The following is a 23,111-nucleotide window of genomic DNA, read 5'->3' as shown; positions in this document are numbered from 1 at the left end:
ACAAGTTACAAATTGTACTTAATTTCCCAAAGTTCCTATGCAGGGTTAAGTAATAAACTCAACAATAACCCTTAGAAACATTTATCAGGACGATGAGCACTACCTACCTTTACTTCAGCAGGTTTGGGGCTGCAGAAACCCTCATCTACTTCAATTCTGAACTGAGCTCCCACACTAGAGCTATTCCCTTCAAGTACTGTTCCTCCAAGTGTAGTGTCCATACTGCCGTATTCCTTATTATTCATGTTCATTGGAGAAAATCCCATAATATGTTGTTCCAATGAAGGTGGCGTTGGATACATTTTATGGAGATCTGCAGTGCCTAATTTCAGATTAGAAGTAAGCTTTAGAGCACGAATACATTTTGAAGTATTTCCTTTGTCTTGAAATTTCAGTAGGGCAAGTGAAGCGTATGTTTCCAAATTCCCCCAACGTATTAACAATCAAGTGTTTGGAGCCAGTATTCTATTTCAAAAAAAAACCCAAATAAAGCTTACTTATGCATGACAGCGGGTCTAGATTTCCTGCTTTTGCCTCTTTGCAGTTGGATTTGTCATCAGCGCCATTCACTGTTCTTTTAGATCCAGGCTAAGAAAGAAAAGTAGCATTGTAATACAATCACTTCAGACACGAACACACGTTCATATTTCCTGCTAACAGGAAACTTCATGTGCAGTGGACGTACAAAGCTGAGACTGTACAGTATTTAGAAAAATTAAAATAAATCAGAAGCCCAATGCTAGTAGTTGGGGTTACGCTTGTCCTCCCTTAATACTTGTAACTCAGAGAATGCTCTCCCACCAAGTCATGATGCTATTAAAATGAAAGACCAGTTATAAGATAACTCTCAGCCTGTTAGCAGACATTAAAAAAGCTAAATCAGGCTGCCCACAGCCTATCAGAAAAGATATACACACTCCCAAAGCCATGCTAACATTACTGATGTTACCACATGAACAGGGATAGAAAAGACAGAGAAACAAATCCTGGAACACGAGGTACAGGGAAGAAAAGCTGTTGAAATTAAAAGAACAAGAGATATATTTTACAATGTTTAGCAAGTACTAAAGTCTATATAAAATAAGAGTCTTCATGTTTAAGAGCAAATACATTTGCCTTATATAATGATGACCTTTGATGGCTATTGAGATCCCTTAGCCCTTAGTCAGCTACAGCTCCCATTAAAGTTGATGGGCATTTTGTCTGGGTAAGGGGATTTCGGATTAAGCATGGAGCAAAGTACAGTTCGGAAAAGACAACTGACTACAAACAGTATTGAAATAGAAACTAGAAAGATAATGGATTCAGAGCCATCAGAGACTGCAAGAGAAACTGTTCCAAGATAATAGCTGCTGCAATGAGGCAGCTTATTTGGCAGAATATCCCCATGTTTAAATGCCTTTTCTCTTTCAGAACTTTTTGGTTTCTTTCAGTATTACCTGTATTGACTAGTTAAACAGAACCTAGACCATAGGAAAAGAGCACTAGTACCACTGTTGAATCTGTAAAATTATAACTAAAGGTATGTTCAAGAAGCGTATACTGTTTGGATAGTAAGGATATAAGATCAAAAGCTTGTTTGTATAAAAAATATGATTGAATGAGTCAACTAGAACAGTACGTCTGCTACAGAGAAGCCACGCCACTTGCTTATATCCATGTTTTACAACCTCTCCTACAAAAGCAAAAGAAAAAAACCACCAAACCCCAAAAATACATACTTGTTCCTTGCAGCTTTTTGTCTAGCAGGTGCCATTACTTTTGTGTATCACTTACTGTTAGTTCGTCTTCATCAGAATTGAAGAGATTGTCAAGGTCAGTATAAGAGACCACTAAGTCTGTTTCATGGAACAGGCTAGTTGATGCAGTGCGAGCATGAGCAGCAATCCGTTGGGCATCTATGAAGAAAAACAATCATTAAAAACACATTGGCAATATATATTCATTAACAAAATAAAGACATCTGAAGAACTATTTCCATGGGGCGGGGGGAATGTATGTTCTTAGTTCCACTCAGCTTACACATCAGTGAGGTCCCTTCAATTTTATAAATGTCAGCTATAAAATCCAAATGTTATTTGCAAGGTGCAACAAAGAAAATGTGTTCCAAGTAGATTGCTAATTCTGAAGGGAGAGGGAAATACAAACCATAAAGTAAAAACTTAGTAGCCTATTAGAATCTATTGACTATTCAAGAGATCATTAATATAGCACAATTAAAAGAGAAATTTTAAAAAAAGAGTCTCTTTACCTTGCTTGACAGAAGGACTAAATAAAGACATAGCATCCTCTCCTTCATGGGATAAAACTGTAACACTAGATGTCCCATCCTCAGCCTAGTAAAAAAAAAAAGGTAGAAAAGTTTGCTTAAATTAATTGAGGGGGTGGGGGGCATTTTATCTCCCTATGGGAATTTTTGTACATATCAGAAGTATCAGGTTCTCATTAGCCTTCTGGCTCAGCAAGGTGTAGTTTGGGGGTCCAGTTAGTGGTACTTGCTCAGGGCATTTTATCTCCCTATGGGAATTTTTGTACATATCAGAAGTATCAGGTTCTCATTAGCCTTCTGGCTCAGCAAGGTGTAGTTTGGGGGTCCAGTTAGTGGTACTTGCTCAGGTAGAAGCAAGCTTGGAACACAGACAACGTGCTAGCAGCACACAGATGATAAGCACACATAAGAATGTAAATCTTAGTTTTTGTGTTGGGGATAAATTTTAAAAGCAAGCTGTGGAGTCTTGCTACAACACCTTATTGAAAAACACTTGATATTAAATGCTATACATTAACTATACTAGTTATTGAACGAAACTCTTGATACCAGGAGTATATACACACACAGTTAGTTCTAATACGCAAATCTATTTCATATACAAGCTCCCAATGCAGTTATATTTTCTCCTTTTTTGGAGGGTGTACTTTTGTAAAAAATCTACCACCCCAAACCAAAAAACAATTCACTGTCCAGGCAACTAGTCAGAGTTCACCTCACCTACTCCCAAACCTTTCCACATCTGAACAAAGCACTTGCCTTGTTCTTCCTCTCTTCCCCAAGCACCTGCCATCACCCATTGCTACAGAAAAGCTACTGAGCCAGATTGATTTTTGTTCCAGTCCAGCAGCATTCTCCCACTATAAGCCACAAACCCTGATGCAAGAGCACCACCAGTGTGCCAAAACAAATGTTAGGTGTAGTTAAGAGGCATGCTGCATAATTTCATTGATCATTTCTGCTAGAACACAATTTTTTTAAACATACTTCTAAATACACAGAGAAGGATTTTAATTATATTTGGTGGCTAAAGCAGTTTGGTTTAATCTCATCACTGATTTGTACCCTCACTCCTTTACTCACTTTGTGTTTCTTCCCGGCTTCCCTCTCCATGTTCTGCCTATCTTTTTTACTATCAGGAAATAAGAATTCCACATCACCATCAACAAAGGCGTAAGGATCGATTTCAGGTTCCTGGTCAACTTCCATCGCTACTGCTGCTAGGTATTGGTTTTTACTCTGATACCGTTGCACCAGTTCATCTGAAACCTTTAAAGGTTTCCTACATTGCACCATTAATCTGAAGAGAAGAAAAATAAAAATCACAAAATATTATTTAACATTTATTACGTGGAAATATTTTTGCTATCACACAGCCTTTATAAGAACAACTTCATCTTCCCATTTTCTTCCGTTCCACCCCAGCTTTAGAAAACTTTCTGGGAAAAAGATTAAATCATTAGTCATTTAATATCACCTCCTTGCACACGTCAGATACAGCAGTGTGATTCATTCTGCCCATCTCTCCTCAAGCACTGTCAATTCAGATAAAGATTAGTAATTTATTCCAGGTTATAGCTGTCATTTATTATAAAGTACAAATGTATTAAACTATCCATATCCACAAAACAAAAAAAATTTACTAGGTTAAAAAATTACTCATTCATTCCCCATCCATGTCAAAACAAATGATCAGAAATAAGTGATTAAATCTGAATTTTCCATATTTTAAGAATCTAATTCCTGAACATTTAGTTCATTTAAACGTAGAAAGTATGGCAACCCTCCTGATATCCAGCTGTGTATAACACAACAAACAGACCAACACTCTGTTGTACACCAAGCCTGACTATCCAAAAAGCCCAAGCAATAACCACTACTAAAGCACACAAATGCCACTATGTTTAGGGGCCATTTATATCACTTATATCAATACAAATGAAGCTTGCAACACGCTAATATATCATTTACTAATAAGAATAATAAAAACACATTTGCCTTTGTCAGCATTTTTGTTAACATTTGGAGCCAAAAATGGAGTTGGTAAGTACATAGAAATTAAAGTTTTGTATCAGGATTATTAGTTTCACAGATAAAACATCTCAGCAGCAAAAAGAGATATTGGCAAGTAGAAAACTATGTCATGATTATTAGCTATACATACGCCCCTCTGCCTTCTGCCCCTAAACAAACTTTATTGTATGTATCCTGGTGTACAAGAGGCATCATGTGAGCAAGGTGCTCCTTCAAACACGACAAGTATTTCAGGAGTGTCAGACTGCTGTAGGTACACAATTTCTTCTTGCTCCGAGACCTCTTTCTCCCAAACAGCAACAGAATGACCAGTGAGAAGCGTTTAAAGAAGCCTCATGCATGAAATGAAAAAGGGATGTTGCAAGGATGAAGATTAGAGAGGTTCAAACACAGGTTCCAACATATCTCGTTTCCCTTCTCAAGCCACTATCCAAAAGGAAATGCTATCCCACAAGAAACTTGTGTCTCATAATTAGTAGGGCTTGTTTTTGACAGCCTGGATGCAGACACTAATTTGGAGTTTAGAATAAGACAGGCTTACACTTCTGCTCTGAGAGACCAGAAAGAGAAGTGCAATACAGAACAATACAGAGTTCAGCCTTAAAATTCTGCACACAAAAAGCCACGGTGATTCCTCAGCGTCCTCCTCGCTGCCTTGTACGCCAACTACGCGGGATGAGAAAGGATATAGAAACAGATTTACTTTGTCAAAAGACTTCCTAGAAATAAGCTTTCCAAAGAAACACCTCACAGCCAACATTGTCAAATCCATCCATGTTCAATAAAATCCCGTGTTAGGCGTGACCACCACAGCACGACCGCCCCGACAACCATGCAATGGGTGTGCCTTTGTGTCAAGCACCCTTGGCATTTATGCCTGGAGTAGCACTCGATGGAGTTGAGGATTTCCTATTTTCCAAATCCTGCAAAAATCACCAGCAGGAAAAAAAAAAAAAACAAAACATGGGAACGACTTTCTAGGAACCAGGAATTAAACACGAGGAAAAATACACAGTGAAAGCAAGCAGCAGTTTCCAGTACTTCTGGCCATCAAAGAGGAAGAGAAGTTAACAGCCAGATACTCTGGGGGGAAAAAAATAATTATGTTCATTAAGTTGTTAAATTGAACTAGAAGCCATGTCTTGAACAGAAAAAAAGGAAATTTTGAAGTAGAGCAGATCTTTGTCTGGTTGGTTGAAATGAATTCAAGGCAAAAAAGGCACTAAAAATCCTATAAATGCACATCTTAGAAGAACTGAGACACGCACTAGCTAGTGTAAACCCTTAAACAGTGAACACAAAAGATACGGCTAAGAAAATGTGTACAAGAACAGACCAACAGCTACAGCATATTTACTTCTTCTCACAGCTTTCCTACGCAGCAAAGTCAATGTGACTGCCACCAGTGGCTTTCCACTGCCAGCAACGACACAGAAAATGAACATAAAATTTTCATCTTGTGAGTAGATGCTGCAACTCTTCTACCACATATTAAGAACGCTATCTCAAATTAAAAAAAAAAAAGGTGGGGGGGAGAAGCCCCAGTAATTTGGTACTGGTCACATTAAGAGCCTCCTTTCACCTGAATGGGAAAAAAAAAATTTGGACCAAAAAAAGAACAAAAAAAAATCAACAGCAAGTGAGTTGATAGAGGCAGCTCCGGGTGCATTCGAGATGCATTTTTTCTCTCTCAATCACAACCCTAAGCCAAAGTTTGCCACCTCTGCATCCAGGTCCTCCCAGTCATGTTCAGTTTACACTGCTATTAACAGCCCTGTGCTTCCCATTCCCATCCTTTTCCCGTGGCACGTCCTCCCAAGGAAGTGTTGTAAAAGATGGATGACTGGAAGAATTTCTTACATAGTACAACAGCAAAGGAGACACGACCCAGAAGGCCAAGTGGGTTTGTTTCAGGTTTTTTATTCTTATGGGTTTTTTTTAGTGGTGGTGGTGGTCTTCTGAGGGGGGAGTTTGTTTTTGCTTTAACTGGTAAAGAAAATCCATGTTGATTCATTCTGCAGTAAAACAGAGCTCAAACATTAGTTTTAACACTAAACCCACTAGTGTTATTTTCCTCCACCGCCTCTAAACTCTGTAATTTATCAAAATTCGAGCAGTATCAAAGAAGTGACCAATTCCTTTATCCCGATTGAAACAGATAGCAGCAGAGTAGAACATTTTAAAACCTGGTGCTAGATAACACTAGCTTTCAGAAATAAATTCTATTTATTCAGCAAAAACTTTTTAAATAGTTATAGACTACACATACTTTATTTCAAGATATTAGCTTATGTTAAAATAAAATAAATAAATGTTCTCAAGTACACTTCCCATGGCTCACAGGCTGAGGTTCTAAGAAGGATCTAGTCTGACTGTCTCAATATTTCTTCAAGTTAGACAAGCTTTGTTTAATGAACGAGGGTTTCCCACACGATCTGAGGTGCAAGAGCAGCAACAGGAGACCCACCAGTCACTTGTTTTCTTTGCACAACCACCTCAAATCCTGAAGCCTTTTGAACAACACCGCAGAGAGAATGCACCGTTTGCAAGAACGCCAGTTTATATTACTTATTCCAAAGAGAAATTTCTGTTATTAGAAAGTAGTTGCAGCCTACATCAAAGTTAATATCTTCCAGGAAACCAGATTAGTTTCCTCATTGTTCCCATCAGTCATTTAAACACCAGCTTTCAAAATCTAAGAGCTCTTCTGAATAAAGACAAGAGCAGAACTGAGATAGAAGAAACTTCAATAGGGTAAGTCTGTAGCCAAAACCATCCAGATATTCTTCAAATAATGAAGAAAGCAAGTATTAAAATGAGAAAGGTGTGGGGTTTTTTGTTTTTTGGGGTTTTTTTTGGGTTTTTTTGAGACTTTAAGTCCCAAACAGGCATAATTTGCCTACAGATTAATTTTACAGTAGAAAAATAAAGTTCATTGTTGTCTGCTAAATCAGAGTTCTAATGAGAAAAAGCTGGAAAGTCTTACTACATATTTGACTGTGCTTCCTGCTCACATTTCACAAGTATTATCTTCTTGTGTACAGACAGCACACACATGTTATGCTCACACACTCAGCATTACTGCTCAAGCTGATGAGAACAACGTTAAGCTTTAGGGACAAGCTTGCTTACAACAAGAACTGTTGCTGTTGGCCTTTCAGTTCCCTCACTTTCTCGTGTTATTACTATAGTATTAAGCACTACTTACTCTGTAACTGATGTTCCGTTTTCCTGTCCAGCAGGTATTACTGGATCATCTCTCAATTTATCATTTGGAAGCTGAGGTGGTAAGAATTCCGTATCCTTTTTCTTTGGAACTTTATAATACTTCCAAGTAGTATCAGCTTCTTCTTCCTCCAAATTCACTGCAGTACCAACATACACTGTAGGCTCTATAACTTCAGGAAACTGAGCTGGAAAAGGCTGAGACAAGCCATCGAGTCTGTCTTCCATTGTTTTTGTGGGAACCAAGGGGTCTGGTGTTGGCATCTGGTAGAAATGTTGACTCTGAGGAGTAGAAGGAGCTTTAGCTACCCCTTCATCAACTACATCACAGGGGTGAGGACTAAGTGGTGGTGGCTGAGGTGAATTTGCCATTTCAGCATTATGCATCTGAGGAGTCTTTGCTACATCGTTAGTTCGGATATTTGAAAATCTCACTTGACTGTCTGGTGCAGTCATCACAAGCCTCTGACTCGCTGAATCTGCCTCCATGGCAACATCATCACTGATAGATACACGATGATGAAAAGGAGTCAAAGGGCGTTTCTGTGGCTTATCCCCTTTGTCTTGCTTCTCATTTGTCTTGTGCTTTGGAGCTGCTTGCTGTTGTTGGCCCACAGGTGGTGCCTGCCCCTGTTGACCTAAATTTCTTGGTTTGAGATTTTTGTGCCTGCAGAATTAATAAAGGGGAAAATATTTCACATTAATCTTTCCAATATGTCTATCATGTTCTTTTTCACTAGATAAGAACCCACTTCTAAGCCACTAAACAGCCGATTATAGAAGTCTGAAACTGATACCACTCTGAAGTTGCCTCTTTCTGACCATAACTTAATTTGAATGACTTAAGTAGCATTGCAAGATTTTAGAATATCAATTAAAAAAAAAAAATGGAAAAGCTGTCCTACGAGCCAAACACTCAAATTATCCTCATAACCGAAGGCAGTATTTTATAACTGCTTTTAACAGAAACAGATATTACATGAACATGTTGTTGCTTTTAACTGCTGCCAGCACTGATGAATCAGTAGAACAACATATGAATTAGTGAAAAACTTCTTGAATTCAAGCATCAATACTAACCAATAGTGCTGTCCAAGTCTCTACGGGTTAAGGAGTGGGAAATTAACATCCAGAATCTAAAAGCCAAGCTCAGTCCTACAAAAGTTATTTTGAAGCTTTTGTAGCTCTTTACCTACACATTTAGCAAGTGTGGAAAAAAGAAAAACTCAACGTCTTGACTGCATTAATACAGTCAGGTTTCTTCCAGTATAAACACACTTGAGCTTAAACATTTCATCTTGAAGTTCAAGATGCCAACTTTCTAGATCATCTGACAGAATGAGATGAAATACATTAAGTACTGAAGTCTAGAATGAAATGTTTATGATTAAGCTATTGAACTGCAAGTACATCCTTAGTGCCTGGGTATTCTTTGACACTCTTCCATTAGGAAAGTTAAGCAGCATGCAACTGGTATTAAAAACAAGGATTAGGCAGGAATAAAAGGTAAGAGGTACCAAAATCATTTTTACTTTAAACTCTCATACACATACACATGTTTTTCACTGCTTAGGATTCAAAATATAAAGAACAATAATGGCTTTGAAGTCTTTGCAATTTCTCTTTAGGCAACTGCACATTTCTAATATACACCTCACTCAGTTAATTGATTGTTTTCTCTAAACTAGTGCTATCATATCTAAATTCTTCTTTAACAGAATATTTAATCCTCCTCCATCTCCCAGCTCTTCTCAGGGCACAAGTATTTTCACAGAACTTAAACCAACTATATCAATAAAGGAGGAAAAAATGCATTTCTTTCAAAATGCTACATCCCCCAGACATTTTTTTTAAGATTCCAATATTCATTGCAAGATAATCTGTGTAACATTTAAATCACAGCGTTTCAACCTTTGCAACACTTCAGTCACCTAAAGATTAGTATTCTGCCATAAGTAGAAATCGAGAATTCACTGAAATTAATGTCTCCATTTATTTAAACACCTGTATTAACAGCCTGTGCCATTGCACAGTCTCAAAACAAAAGTAATAACAAAATCTGGAAGTTAAATCCAGACTTTCCCCCTGTGTTTTGATCTTTTTTTTTTCCCCAGCTAATATAAAAAACCAGACCAGCAATCAACTCACAGAAAAACAATTTCATATACAACCACCCATGGAATGCCATATTTCCCAAAAAGTAAAGCAGGTTTGGGGTTTTTTTTTTTCATATTCATCAAGACACAATCCTACAATCATCTTGCTGTTGATTAAACAGCTTTCAATTCCTAAATCAACAGGCATTCCTGTTCCATTGCAGCCCGAGAAAGTTGCCCATGAGTTAGTTTCTACCCATATCAGGCGTCAGGAATCCAGCCCAAGACTCAGAAATTGTCACTGAGCTGCCAGCAGGTCCACTCAGATAAATCACTTGAATAAAAGCTCTGCATTATCTTATTGGGCAGAGTTTCAAGACCTACAATAACATTTAGGATATGAGATACAAATTTTGTTACAGCTTTCCTACAAGCAGCTATTGCTTAATTACTCCTAAAGGAGTCATGACAAGCCCTCTCCTGAACACTTCAATCCCAACGTACATTGTTGGACTGGGGGTTTGCCAAGTACTGTACCTGAAACAATTGCAATTTGTCCTCTGTGTGGCTTCAACAAAATCCCAGCACGCTACCTTGTCAGCTATCTCTTCATCACACAAGCCATTGGATGTAGCAGAATACTTCCTCCTATGATTCAATATCAGCAGAGTTATTTGGGATCAACATACGTTCTTCCCTTATCTTCTGTCAAACCTCTAAGAGCAGTTTTGTGACACAGGATTCAGCAGAGAAATTATAAATAGCCTTTTACTAACATATTAAACTGAGCACTACACAAACTACTAGTTAGGGAAATTAACTTCTTTAAAATGTTTTATTACTAAAAGAGTAAAGCACCTTCTAGTAGCAGTCACGGCATCTTTAACAGAACTACTTTGTACAACGAACACACAAGATGCCATGGGGTTTTTTAGCTTCAGAAAATGAGTACATACTTGTTCTGCGCTCTGTTCATATTGCATTCTTGCCAAACTCTGTCCACCACCTGGTTGGCTAGCTTCCTAGGTATTTTGCCACCATGATGGCTAGTACTGTCAGAGATAAATCCATCAGAAACTGAAGAAAACTTCACCCATTTCTGGGCAGATTGAGCATCAACTGAAAAGCAGCACCAGAGGAAATAGTTTTAGGCAATGAGGCGATACACTCACAACCATTATTACTCCAATTCAACCACCACAGGAACATCTTAGGAAGAAAAGTATCTTCTTAACTCAATGTTAGGAAATAAAAACAAATAGAAAATTTAGGTATAGTAGATGATGATTATAACGTGGTTCCCTCTCATGTGGGTGGTGGGGGGGAAGGACAATATATTTTTATGTTATAACTTTATCTTCCAAGGAACTATAGACCTGAAAAAGGAAGTAACATTGCTCATACATCAGGAAAACTTGAGCAAAGGTACCTGTTAGCAAATTTAGCAGTATTATTAAAAAAAGGGTCAAACTAAGGTAACAGAAGGCCTTGGGGGAAAAAAAACAACGAAACCTCTTCTGCACAAAAAAAAAGAACTATATGTAAAGCCACCTGAAACTATCAGTGAGCCTTACCCGCCTTGACTGGAAGCGGTTTACCATAACCACTCCTCACACACAGTTCAGAGGGCACACAGCCCTACTGGAAACTTAACTAGAAGGAATCTTCCTCGGACTCTGAAAAAGGCCGACAACATCACCTTGCTCACTAATGACTGACAGGCACAATGAGGTTCATAAAGCTCTGCCAGAGCACATACATGCACCCAAACACACAGAGAGGGAAAAAAACAGAACTGAAAACTTGACCAGAGAAACTTAAAGTACTGGATAAGAACATCAGGTACAAAAGCAGTCCTTGTTTCAGCAACTTACAAAAAAATGTTCAAATTAATTTTGCCCACAACTGAACAATAAATATTGGTTTTACTACAACACTTACGACTAAAGAAATGTGATGTTTGGTAACCAGTCAGTTGTACAGAGAACATCTGTATCCTTTCCAAACACTGCTAGATTTAAAGGAGAAGCCATCAAAATGATTTCCCACATGCAGAAGCTAATTTTGTTATACCTGTTTGAACTTCCTCTGGGGATGTCGGTGGAGTCAGAGTTACTGAAGACATGGCAGGATCTCTTGTGGAAGCAGGCACTTGGTGGACACCCAAGCAAGTAGTTGAACAGTGAGATGCCCCTACAGTACTAGGAGCAGGGATGTCTGTCTGAGGAACCAGAACGAAGCACGCTGGGTACACCATTCGCACACCAGCTGAAAACAAGAGCAAGTCGATTTTACAGTTGTTTACCAAAACCTTACATTTAAAATCATCAACAAAGGAATCATTTTACCAGTCACTCATAAGCCTACCTACCCTTTCTACCTACTAAAGCATTATCCTTGGACAAAAAGTTATGTTGTCAGCTGCGACATTACTTTATGATTTGCTTTATACAGATTTGAGTGAATGAATAAAAAGGGCTTTGTATATACAGGCAGAGACAGCCCTGGCATCTACATGCTATGATTTGCTTCTATTATTTGTTTTATAAAGAAGACTGAGAACGTACTTCTTAGTATCACATAAAACTGACAAGATCCCCCTCCCCACCATCATCAGGGTCTCCAGCCATCACTGCAATACAAGCTTCTAACACTCATTACAGGGAAATGATTACATTAGTTGGAAAATCAAAGGTCAACAGCCCACAGCAGAGGAACAAACTACTGCATCCCACAGGCTTAGATTTTAGGAACAGCAGCATATAAATGCAGGGCCTGAGTACATTAAGTTCTCCAGGATTGTGGTTTTGAAGACATCCCTGAAAGGCATGTCTGTCCCATTTGAATTTGCACAGAATCTGAAACAGTACAACATGCTTTTGATGTATCTCAGATGTCAACGCTGATAGTCTAGGGGTTGGGTTGTTGGTTTTTTTTTTAATTTATTTTAAAAACAATCTTGCTTTTCATGGCACATAAAAAAACACCTCCTACTAATAGGTTTGTAAAACCCACTTTAGGCAGCAACTCATTTTATATAGGCCTGAGCATTAAACAGAAAAACAAAAGACCAACAGCAGTTGCAAATAGTTGCAAAAAAGAATAAAAATGGGGTCATTCTGCATTCAGAATTTTGCAGACCGAACTGGGCAGTTTATTTCAGTAATTAAAAGGTAATCAGAGCACTCACCAACAAGGACTTCAACAGCAGCTAAAGAATCATCCTCCCAATCCATTTCTTCTTGTTTTTCATCAGATCCCTCCTTCAAGTTAGATGTGACAGGATAGAATTGTTTCCATTCACCAATAAGCTTTTTTGTCGATGAATCAGAAAGCTTGAACGACTGCCCTGTGAGCGTGCCATTTAATCCGAAGGGACTTAGAATAACTAAAAGGTAAATAAAAATATGTGGCAGATGACATCTAACCAAAATTCACTCTTCCCCACTGAAATAGCACTACTGTTATTTCAGCCACACCAAATAAACAACTTACCAAGTCAGAATGCACCCAAATCACGTTTTACTACACCACACAAGTTGTTGGTAATAGGTACACACTGTTAAATGTATGTGTACTGTAAGGATGAAGATGCCACAATAACAACTACAAATTAATCAATTTAAACAAGCCAGTTTTCATCTTGGCTAGCAAGGAGTCTCTAACATACAGGTAGGATAAAGAAACTCTATTTCAAATTCTGACCGAGTTAAGGTGTTTCCTCATCCTTTCCTCCTGCTTGGTACAGTTACACCAATGTATACACAGGGAAGTAATCTGTTTCATGTTTAGTCTTGTCCATATTAGGGAAGCACAGCTGCTGTTAAATTGCATTCAGAAAAAGCAAGTTTGGACACTGAGCATTAATAAACAAGGGCAGTGTGTGGTCATGCAGGAGAACTGACTTCTACAGCCAACACAAGTGTGCCTCAGACAGGGAATGATCACACAGCCCACTAACCAGACTCGGGCCCCATCACTCCTTTGTCTTCGAGAGCATAGCCTGCATCTGCTGGTGGAACCAAAGGAATTTACAGGCAAGGAAGAGCCAAATAAAAAGGGGGAGGGGGAGTGAATAGGTTAAGTACGTTGGGTCAGAAATTGATTTCTAAATGAGGGGTCGATGAAGACGCGTGGGGGTTATAAAGCTTGTTGAAAAAGCAAAGTATTTAAGTCACCAATAGGACAGTACTTGGAAATTAAGTTTATTGTGTTGTGAAGACAAATTATTCAGCTACACGCCAAGAGATGAATATGGAAATCATCCACCTGCAGAAGAGCCGAGACACACCAACTGGCTTCTGACTGTGTCAAGACAGAGGACATTTGGGGAGAACACATAACCAATACAAAACAGGTAACGCCTGTGCTCCCACAGCCAGTCTTTGCCAGAAGTCCCATTTCTGAGCAACTCACAGGATTGATTCATTTTAGTACTTGCTACTGACTGGCAAAACCTACCTTGAAAAGGGCTGTTGGACTGCTGGGCGAGAGTGAGGTGTTCTTCACTCAGCAGGTACACAGGCTGATGCTGACTGATCTCCACACTGGTGCAAACATTGCTGTCTCCGTGTAAGAAGAAGGTGAATGAGCAGGACAAGTGCTCACTGGGGAAAGACAAGTGGGGAGGGTGCAGGGGGTGGAAGGGAGAGAAAAAAAAAAGTCCTAAGTATAGAATTTAAAATTTAAGTTGATGGTTTTCTCACTAGTTTGAAGGCATTTCCTCCCAAAATATTCATTAATGAAGTAACCAAAAATCCCTTCTATTGAAATAGCAATCAAATGATAAAGACATGTTCCCTTGGAGCATGTACAAAGTCTTCCAGCATTAGACACACAACCAAAGATCAATCAGTTAGAAAACAGACACTAAGTTTTCAATCTATTTAAACTGACACTTTATATCTTGAGGTCTGGAGAAAATTTAAAGCACAGATTTTGCAAGACAAAACTATAACTTCATACCTTTATATCTTACATATTTATTTAAAATCTATAAAAATATTTGTGAACACATACTAAATTTAATGAGATCATATCTAGGTTCTCCTGTCACAGATCCACTAAGCAGAATTTATATTTTCAGATTTATATTTAATATTAGCCAACAAGTCACTTATTTAAAAGCAAGAAGAATGGCAACAGCTTTGAGAAGTGTTTGGTTTGCTTTATTTTTTTAAATCGACTCTTATCTTCATGCTCCTGAAGCCAAGTAACTAAAAATGAAATCCCATACCTACACAAAAGGGAAGATACAATCAATTAAAAAAAACCCAAAGCTTAAGTCATTGTTAATTAAAGTCATTAAAGCAAGTATCAATGTTTAATATCAGATGCTTCACTGATAGCTTCTCTCAGTCCAGAGTGTGTTAGAAAAAAAAAAATACTGCACAGCAAAAAACACCCCAACAATAAACACAGCTCCTTCATATAACTCTGAATTAAATGCTGTTTTCACAGTGCTGTACATAGTGACTTGTTAGCTTCTCTCAGTCCAGAGTGTGTTAGAAAAAAAAAAATACTGCACAGCAAAAAACACCCCAACAATAAACACAGCTCCTTCATATAACTCTGAATTAAATGCTGTTTTCACAGTGCTGTACATAGTGACTTGTTAGCAGCTTGGTGAAATCTACCTCCCAAGATCATGCTTCAGAGACTTCCCAATTTTTGCAGGTCTCCTAGTTGTTGTTTTGTAACAAAAATACAGATAAACCCCCACAAGCACAACTATCAAAATACTATATGTTGCATCCAAATAAATTCAGTGGTTTAAGTGCAACATATTTTACCAATTTTAATTAAAGAGCAGGACAGGGCAGGAAGGCAAAACAAGTGGATCCCCACCAGGACACCGCAGCAGCAGCACATCTTCATACCCAGCTCTATCTGAACAGACTTTTTTTCTTTTTAAAGCAGTTGTACAGGCACAGCAATATTCATTGTATGCTGTTATACAGAATTATTATATCTGTTATACAAGTTCTCTCAAGTGTCTGCCAGACTAATACACTCCCATAGGAAAAGAACAGATGTTTAAAAGCAAGAAGGTGCTATTCATGTTGGACATTAAATTACGTCCACCATCTCAGTCACAGAAGAATGAAAGCCAAGGAGAACCTAAATGTACTTCATAAACTACTGAACAGAAAATAAATCCTTCGTAAGGAGGGCGGCATCAAGCACCTGCTCCATCTCAGGAAAAAAAAGAAAAGAAACAAGTCAAGGGAAACAGACTAAATGAAGCCAGTCAAAACAGCAGATACTAGTGCATTTTTTGCAAGGTCGAATGGAAAAGACACCCCGTGAACTACTGTAGCCTAACAAGGCTGTATGAATGCAACACCGCTGTTTCCCCAAAAAATAAAATTAGACCCCATCAACTAATGCCCAGGACCATGTGCACGCTCTCTGTCCTCGTGAAACGCTTCCATCTCTTGGGTCTACACCATGAGAACGCAAAGCAAGTTTTGTGTTCCTGAAAAAGATACAAACAGAGCTCCAGGGCCCGAAGAACTGACAAACTCCCAGCACCTCAGCAACCCTATCAAAATGCAGCCGCCACAGGTGCAGTTACTGGATACATCTTCAGTGTCATTGACAAGATGTTTCTTTCCTCCACCAGCAGGTAGATGGTGGGACAGTGAACAGTAAGAGGAAAAAAAAAGTTTCTGGAACTGTGGAATTGGCACAGGCTGTTCAGTCTATGAAAACAGAGATAAATGGGTTCACGGAGTCTCACCCCAAAGACCCAAGGAGCAGCCACCAGGGTAAGTCACCACAATGAGAAGAAAGAAGGCTACAGTGTCAAATACATGGCATTGCCTACCAGCAGATTTAAAATTAAGGACCTAAAACACTTCAGGGATGAGAGAACACACAAACCGTCCAAGGAGGAAGAGGAAACGCAGCACATTTTTTATTACAGTAACTTAAAGCAGGCCACGGAGTGAACTCAGCGAGGAGCTGCTCCAAGTGACTGGCCCTGACCGAGGCATAAGTTTTCAAGGTGTATCAAGCCTGCGGTGGTATGCTGATCTGCTGTTCAATTTTAATTGTGTTTCACGACAAAAAAAGCCAGGATCCAGGCATACGAGTGAATTATCGCTGTTCATTGGCAACTACGTAGAACAACTGCTTCAGTAACCCAGCTCTGGACAGAACACTCCCTGCAGCTGACGTAACATACTGCTCAGGAATCCCAGTAAAGTTAGTTTCCAAAATGAAGTGATGATGGAGCTACGCATCTTGTTGATGATTTCAAGTGCAAGTGAAGTCACAAGGTCAGCAAACACCACTAAATTCCTATATGGAAATCTGATTAAACTTCAATCCTCATTCAAATAGTTGAAGACTGATTTTCAAATCGAATTTTATTTTAAAACCATATTGGATGGTTTAAGGTAAAAGAATGGATAGTGTTCTTGGCTCTGAGTGAAAGATAATAATTTAGAAGCTTAGTATAAGTGAGGCAAAGTTTAAAAATAAAAGCACATTCTTTAAATACACTTTAAATTAAGCTATGTCTCTTGTAAACACCACATTATTACACAGACAAAGGGCAGACAATTGTAGCATAATCTGATGGAATTCAAATAAACCAAGACAAAGCGGAGCATCAGCATGACAACAGAGGCGTTTCAAGTCATTACGCTGCAAAATTAGTCCTAAGAAGTAGCAAGGAAAATTCAAGGTCATCATGCAAAAGCCAAATCCAAAAACAACCAAACAAACCCCACACACACCAAATTAGAACCATTTTCTCCTCCCACTCAACAGGGAGAAGTTTCCAACCAAAAAATAAAGAGAGTAGCCATTGTTCATAGTAGTGCTACCTAGTGGAAACAGCGCTGTCCTTAAACTCAAGCTACGAGAAACAGCTTTCCGCAGGGTACACACAGCATCTCCTGACAACATAAGTCTTCTTTAAACTAAAGGTTAACATGAAAGGCAAAACTAACACTTTACATACTCAAATATAGCATTAAATTTCTTCCTGGCTAGTCATGCTCAGAAACTGTTTCTTCACATTTAACATCATCATTTCCGTTAGGTTACAAAACTTTATGAAATATCAATGCATGTGAAATAATCACAAGAAATAAAATGAAGAATCCTAATTAAAAAAAAAAAATTCTAAATCATACTGAAGCTCTTTGCAGAGGAGTGGAGAAAAGGAGGAAGGAAAACAAAGAACCAGAGCTCTAAGTTACTGGATGCCTCTACATACACTCACGAACTTAGCAAGAAACTCTCTAAATCATAGAATCATGGAACCGTTTTGGTTGGAAAGGCCCTTTAAGATCATCAGGTCCAACCATAACCCAGCACTGCCAAGGCCACCACTAACCCATGTCCCTCAGCACCACATCTACACGGCTTTTAAATCCCCCCAGGGATGGGGACTCCACCACTGCCCTGGGCAGCCAATGGACATGCTTTTTTTTTTTTTTTTTTTTTAAATTAATACTTTTGTACATTCTCCAAGTCCATAAGTTTCCAGAGACTGATTGCTAGTACACAATGCCGCCTCAACCTCAGCTTAGGAGGAATCTTCTCAAACCTTACCATAACCTACTAAAAATAAACAAACAAATAAATATATATATAAAGTCTCCATCATTTTTCTAAGCCTTTCTCTTCTGTTCTCAATAACTCACCTCACAGCCAAAATTCCTAATCAAGCATAAAATTTACCTACTTATTACTTTGGGGTAAACAGGCAAATTACCTTCACAATTCAGCCAAGGACACGATAACAGAAAGCAAGCTGGCTCCCTGCCTGCTAACGCAGAGTTCATCCTATGCTTTTATTTGCAGACATTTTTTAAGTAGCTCAGAAGATCACTAGATCATTTGTGCAGAGCATCTCATGACTGAAATATAAAAAATACCTATAACAACGCTCAGAACTCTTTTCCTGCACGCAGAGAAAAATCAGTGAAGTCCTCAAGGCGCAGATACAGCAAAAAAATAATAGCTTGTCTTAAAGTTACTATTGATTCCCCTCCCCCTTTTTTTTGTACTTTTATGATTACAATCAGCTATTATTGCATGTGCATACATAAGACATAAAAGCAGAAGACAGAATTTTAACAGAAAATTCTGAAAATAAGATTCTAGTTCTCCCAAAACCCTCATTTTCTCACCTGACTCCGAATATTAAATTACTCCATTAATATTTCTAATATTTCTAGTTAACTGAATTTCAGAACTTAAATATCAATAATCCAGTTTCCAACTGATCTCTGAATAAAGAGGTTATGAAGTGTTATCAAAATGAGCATTCATTATGAATTTTGACCTGAACACACCAGAATTCAGACAGAATGAGTTCCAATACTGAAAGCAACTTTAAAAATAAAATAAAAAGAGATACTCTTTGGAAGTAATGCTATTTTAAACAACCTTCAGTCCTCACCTATGCTCCATTGAAATACATTTGTATAAAAACCATTTTTGATTCCCCCATGCTCCCTCTTCACTCTAATAACACATAACAAAGATGTTTTCATTTCAGAGACAAAGGATTATGATTCTATGTGAAAAGAAACAGAAACCGATGTGGACAATTTCAATACAATTTCTACTTCTACCTTTCTAAGAGAAACTGAAGGGAAGGAGGGGAAAGCACACTAAAATTTACATATACATGAGGTTTCTACATCTCCGCTAGCAAATCTGAAAACATCTCCTTGATAAAAAGGTAATTAGGTCTGTTTTTTCCTCCACTTTTTTCCTCCATTAGTACTTATGTAGAGTTTCGTATCTTCAAAGTGCTTCACAAACATTAGCTGCATTAGACCCGCACTAATCCACACTTCACTAGATTGCACACTCCAAATCAGCGCCGCAGAAAGGCAAGGAGACTGCAACACCAGAGGCAACAAGGAAGTCTCCAACTAAAAAAGCCTATAGCACTTTTAATAGTAAATTCAGAAAAGCATCCAAATGTTTCAGCTGGAAGAGAGAATGAGTGTTTTCTTTTTTTATAATTACCATCTCATATTTTCCTAGATTGTCTTTGTAAATTACTTCTGAGTTGAACCAAGAGTGACTTACCAAGTCAAAGCCCTACCAAAATATTTACCATATCCTTATAAACCATATACCTTCTACTGTCATTTCCTAGATGAGGAAAATGGACAAGCAAAGCAAAATCACTGTCCCAGAACTAATGGCTGTCACAATTAGGATTCTACCATTTCCCTTTCAGTGGGGTAGAATACATCTTGTTTAGAAGCACAAACACATCAAACACAGTTTTAAGTCTCTAATTAATATGCATCATTATTTCAGACTGTTATAAAATGTTTGCCAAAAACTGGTATATATTGGCCAACACCCAGAATCCCCTGGGGCATTTTGACCAAGAATCAATATATCATGACTGGCTGACAACAAGCATCAGCAGCAGCAATAGAGCGAGAGTTCCCAACTGATGCATCATAGCTGCCCAAATAGAAGCATCTCCAAAGAGTTATTCTTCACCACAGACTATTTTGGTATGCCACTCAAATAAATTTAGAGCATCAAAGAAGTTCCTTTTTCAAAGGTGACAGTAGTCTTCTATAGTAAATCCTTGGGCTAGAGAACAGTCTTACAATTAAATAGGTTCTTTTGGAAAGAAAAACTTAAATAGAAAAAAAGTTTTAAGATGACACACCACGAAGCCCCAAGACCCTTCATATTCAGTTATTTGTTGGTTTCTTCTTTTTCCTTTAACCAGGCTGAGAGACAACACTATAGCAACCAGCACAGGATAGAAAACAAAACATAACTGCCAAAGAGTGAGTCCCGAGGAATTACACACCTGACCACAGGCGCAACATGCACTGCATTGTCCTCTGTTCTACGACACCTTACACTACACGCTTTGTTCTTTGGCAGGCAACCCTCGAGGGCTTTTCATCGCGGAGAAGAAAGAGCGAAGCTGCCAAGCCACTTGAGGCTTTCTGAGCTAACAGAAGAAAGGCAGAAGCAACTCCCTCAAGACAACCCATCTACCACCTTCTCTTTGTAAGTGGCTGCTCAGAATAGTTCTTTGTGACTATATACATCTGCCAGGTATAGCCATAACACTGCAAGGCACTAATGAAGGGCTGCTTTCCACGCAGCCACCTTCACACCTGCACTGCTTCAACAGCCAGTCTTATTTTTCAACATGGCATCTTCAACTTCCACTCACCATCCATAAACTGGAATTACAAAACTCCACAATCTTAATTCAGACTAGAAAGGAGCAGGAAATGAAGTATGCACTTGCTGTAATAAGCAAAATATAAAATAAGTGAAATACTAAAATCAGATTGTTGTATTAAAACAGCTCCAAAAATAATTGCCAGGAAAAACATTTGAGTTTTCTTGATTTAAGAAATGAAGGAGAAAAAAAAAACCCACAAGGCAAGTACACACATTTTTTTCAATTATTAAATGCTTGAGGAGCTTGCTTTGGTTTTCTTCTAGTTTTTGGGGGGGTGGAGGGGGAGTGTTTTGTTTCTTAAGTGCTGGGGGCTGAGGGAAATAGAGGATAAGAGAAATTAGTCCCTAGTTGTCTAGGAAGAACATGCTATCGTACGTACTCATTACATTGCAATACTACTTTCTACGATAAGAGTTTGAATCACCATTAATCAATTCACAAACATGCCTCTCTTGCCGTTGGCTACAAGTTCCCCTATAACATCAGGGTTTGTATCAGCCCCATCACAACGTCTGCACTTCGAGCAGACACAGGGGCATTAATATCCTTAATAGGAAAGCTCAGAGAAATCTAAACAAATGCTCATCTACATTTTCTAGCAAGTTACATATTCTGTACCTTAACATGAAGTAATAAGATCTCAAAATACAGATGCTTCTCTACTGACAAAGAGATGGAACAGCAGACATTTTTCTAAGCCTCTCTGAGTAACTCCCTATGGTCATGAAGGTAAATACAGCAGAAAGCTGATTTTGATGATAACACAAAGCAAAAAACATAGCTAATAGCAAAGGAGGAAAAAAACCTTCCAGTTCAAAGCACATCAGTAATGACTACTGTCAAAAGGCTCTCCAAAATCTTTTTCACATAGCTGAGGATGTTTTGATTTTAGTTAGACCTGCGAGTTAAAAATATTTATTTATTCCATAACCAAGTTATGTGCACTAAAACAAATACAAATGTAGCAAGTGACCTGTATTACACAATAAGTCATTCACCCTGAAGACTTCCACATTTTTAAATTAACTTCATTTTTGAGCTTCATCCCAATAAAAACAAGGTTGAAACAAAAAACAATTTTATTTTTGTACACTACTAAAACTGTAGTACGACATATTAGAAGCAAAGCTGATTTTTTCAGAATGCAACTAGAAGTTTATATATATATATACACACAAAAAAAAGTATATATTACTCCAGATACAACAATTATAAGCGATACTACAAAAAAGAGTCTGCTCATGTTCCTGTATTTCAGAACTTAAACGAGGCTAATAAACCTGTCATCTTACATTTTAGCATCCTTTAATTATCGAGGATGCCAATCTCAATTATCTGAACTTGAGCTTTCACAATTAAATATACGTGTGCTATAAAGAATAAGAATCCAGAACATATTTGGAAAACAGATAATAGCTAGACATTATTTCAAAGACAGTGTAACAGCTTTCGATGTATTGCTCTTTCCCATTCTGAAACACTTACAAACATCTTGTTAAGCCAGATTTTTTCAAAGTTTAAAATTGAAATGCATTATAAAATTTTCATTTAACAAAATCTGAAGTATCTGGATGGTTTTTGTATTATCTTATTGTTCAGTGAACAAAAACAGCATAGATTTCTTGTTGAAAGCTAACAACCAAGAGCCATATCATTTTGTCATTTTTCCTGATGAACCAACTACTATTGTAACTTAAGTTAAATAAGAGAAAACTGCTTTGTGATGTAAAGTGCTAAATTTGTCTGCTTGTAGTCTCTGTAGCAACCCAATATTCCAAAGAGACAATCATGTGATCAATGCTCTCAGCTCCCGCTGTTTATCCTGCACTGTCCTACTTACAGCAGCTCTCAATTCCAGCTGTCTACAGTAAAAGGAAAAAACATCACCTGCTCGCCCGCCGGTACACGATGCCAGAACAGCCTCATTAGAGCTGTTGTAAAAAAATGTTGACACTGTTTGATTTAAAGATTAACATAAGGAGGAAATTTACACTGCAAGAAGAGTTGAGCAGACTTAATAGAAAATATTCCAACAATACCAAGGAAGAGCCAGGTAGTTTTTGCTGTTAAGGTTTCAAATTAAATATACAGAAATAAACACAAACCCTGTGGCTACGTGTTGTTCTTGTACAGTTGACTCTCTCAAGCAGGGAGAGATTTTTGAGCTTTAGCACCCAGCAATCTCCTCATTGTGTTCGTTAATAATAATTCACGGCACCATTCTAAAGGGATCAAGAAGCAAACTACTCCATTCCTATGGAAAGGGGACCCATGGGAAATAGGG

At 38.1% G+C, this 23,111-nt stretch overlaps 1 protein-coding gene across 3 annotated transcripts in view; it reads right to left on the bottom strand.

The window, feature by feature from the left end:
* MED13 (mediator complex subunit 13) overlaps positions 1-23,111 on the bottom strand; it is a 59,515-nt gene that overhangs the window by 17,240 nt on the left and 19,164 nt on the right. Inside the window, exons 4-15 of one of the 3 annotated variants that reach the window (XM_068415431.1) lie at positions 14,086-14,231; positions 13,586-13,636; positions 12,815-13,012; positions 11,698-11,892; positions 10,581-10,743; positions 10,162-10,272; positions 7,512-8,195; positions 3,353-3,569; positions 2,252-2,336; positions 1,777-1,898; positions 498-588; positions 108-322 (exon numbers count right to left, since the gene is read on the bottom strand). In XM_068415431.1, the coding sequence (XP_068271532.1) occupies positions 108-322; positions 498-588; positions 1,777-1,898; positions 2,252-2,336; positions 3,353-3,569; positions 7,512-8,195; positions 10,162-10,272; positions 10,581-10,743; positions 11,698-11,892; positions 12,815-13,012; positions 13,586-13,636; positions 14,086-14,231 (2,278 nt within the window). The remainder of the gene's footprint in view (positions 1-107; positions 323-497; positions 589-1,776; positions 1,899-2,251; positions 2,337-3,352; positions 3,570-7,511; positions 8,196-10,161; positions 10,273-10,580; positions 10,744-11,697; positions 11,893-12,814; positions 13,013-13,585; positions 13,637-14,085; positions 14,232-23,111) is intronic. The other 2 variants (XM_068415432.1, XM_068415433.1) reach the window with 2 other exon arrangements.

Source organism: Nyctibius grandis, chromosome 18, assembly GCF_013368605.1.
Source record: "Nyctibius grandis isolate bNycGra1 chromosome 18, bNycGra1.pri, whole genome shotgun sequence".
Taxonomy (NCBI): domain Eukaryota; kingdom Metazoa; phylum Chordata; class Aves; order Nyctibiiformes; family Nyctibiidae; genus Nyctibius; species Nyctibius grandis.
The sequence above is the reverse complement of the archived record's forward strand: the minus strand, read 5'-3'. Positions and strand labels throughout refer to the sequence as shown.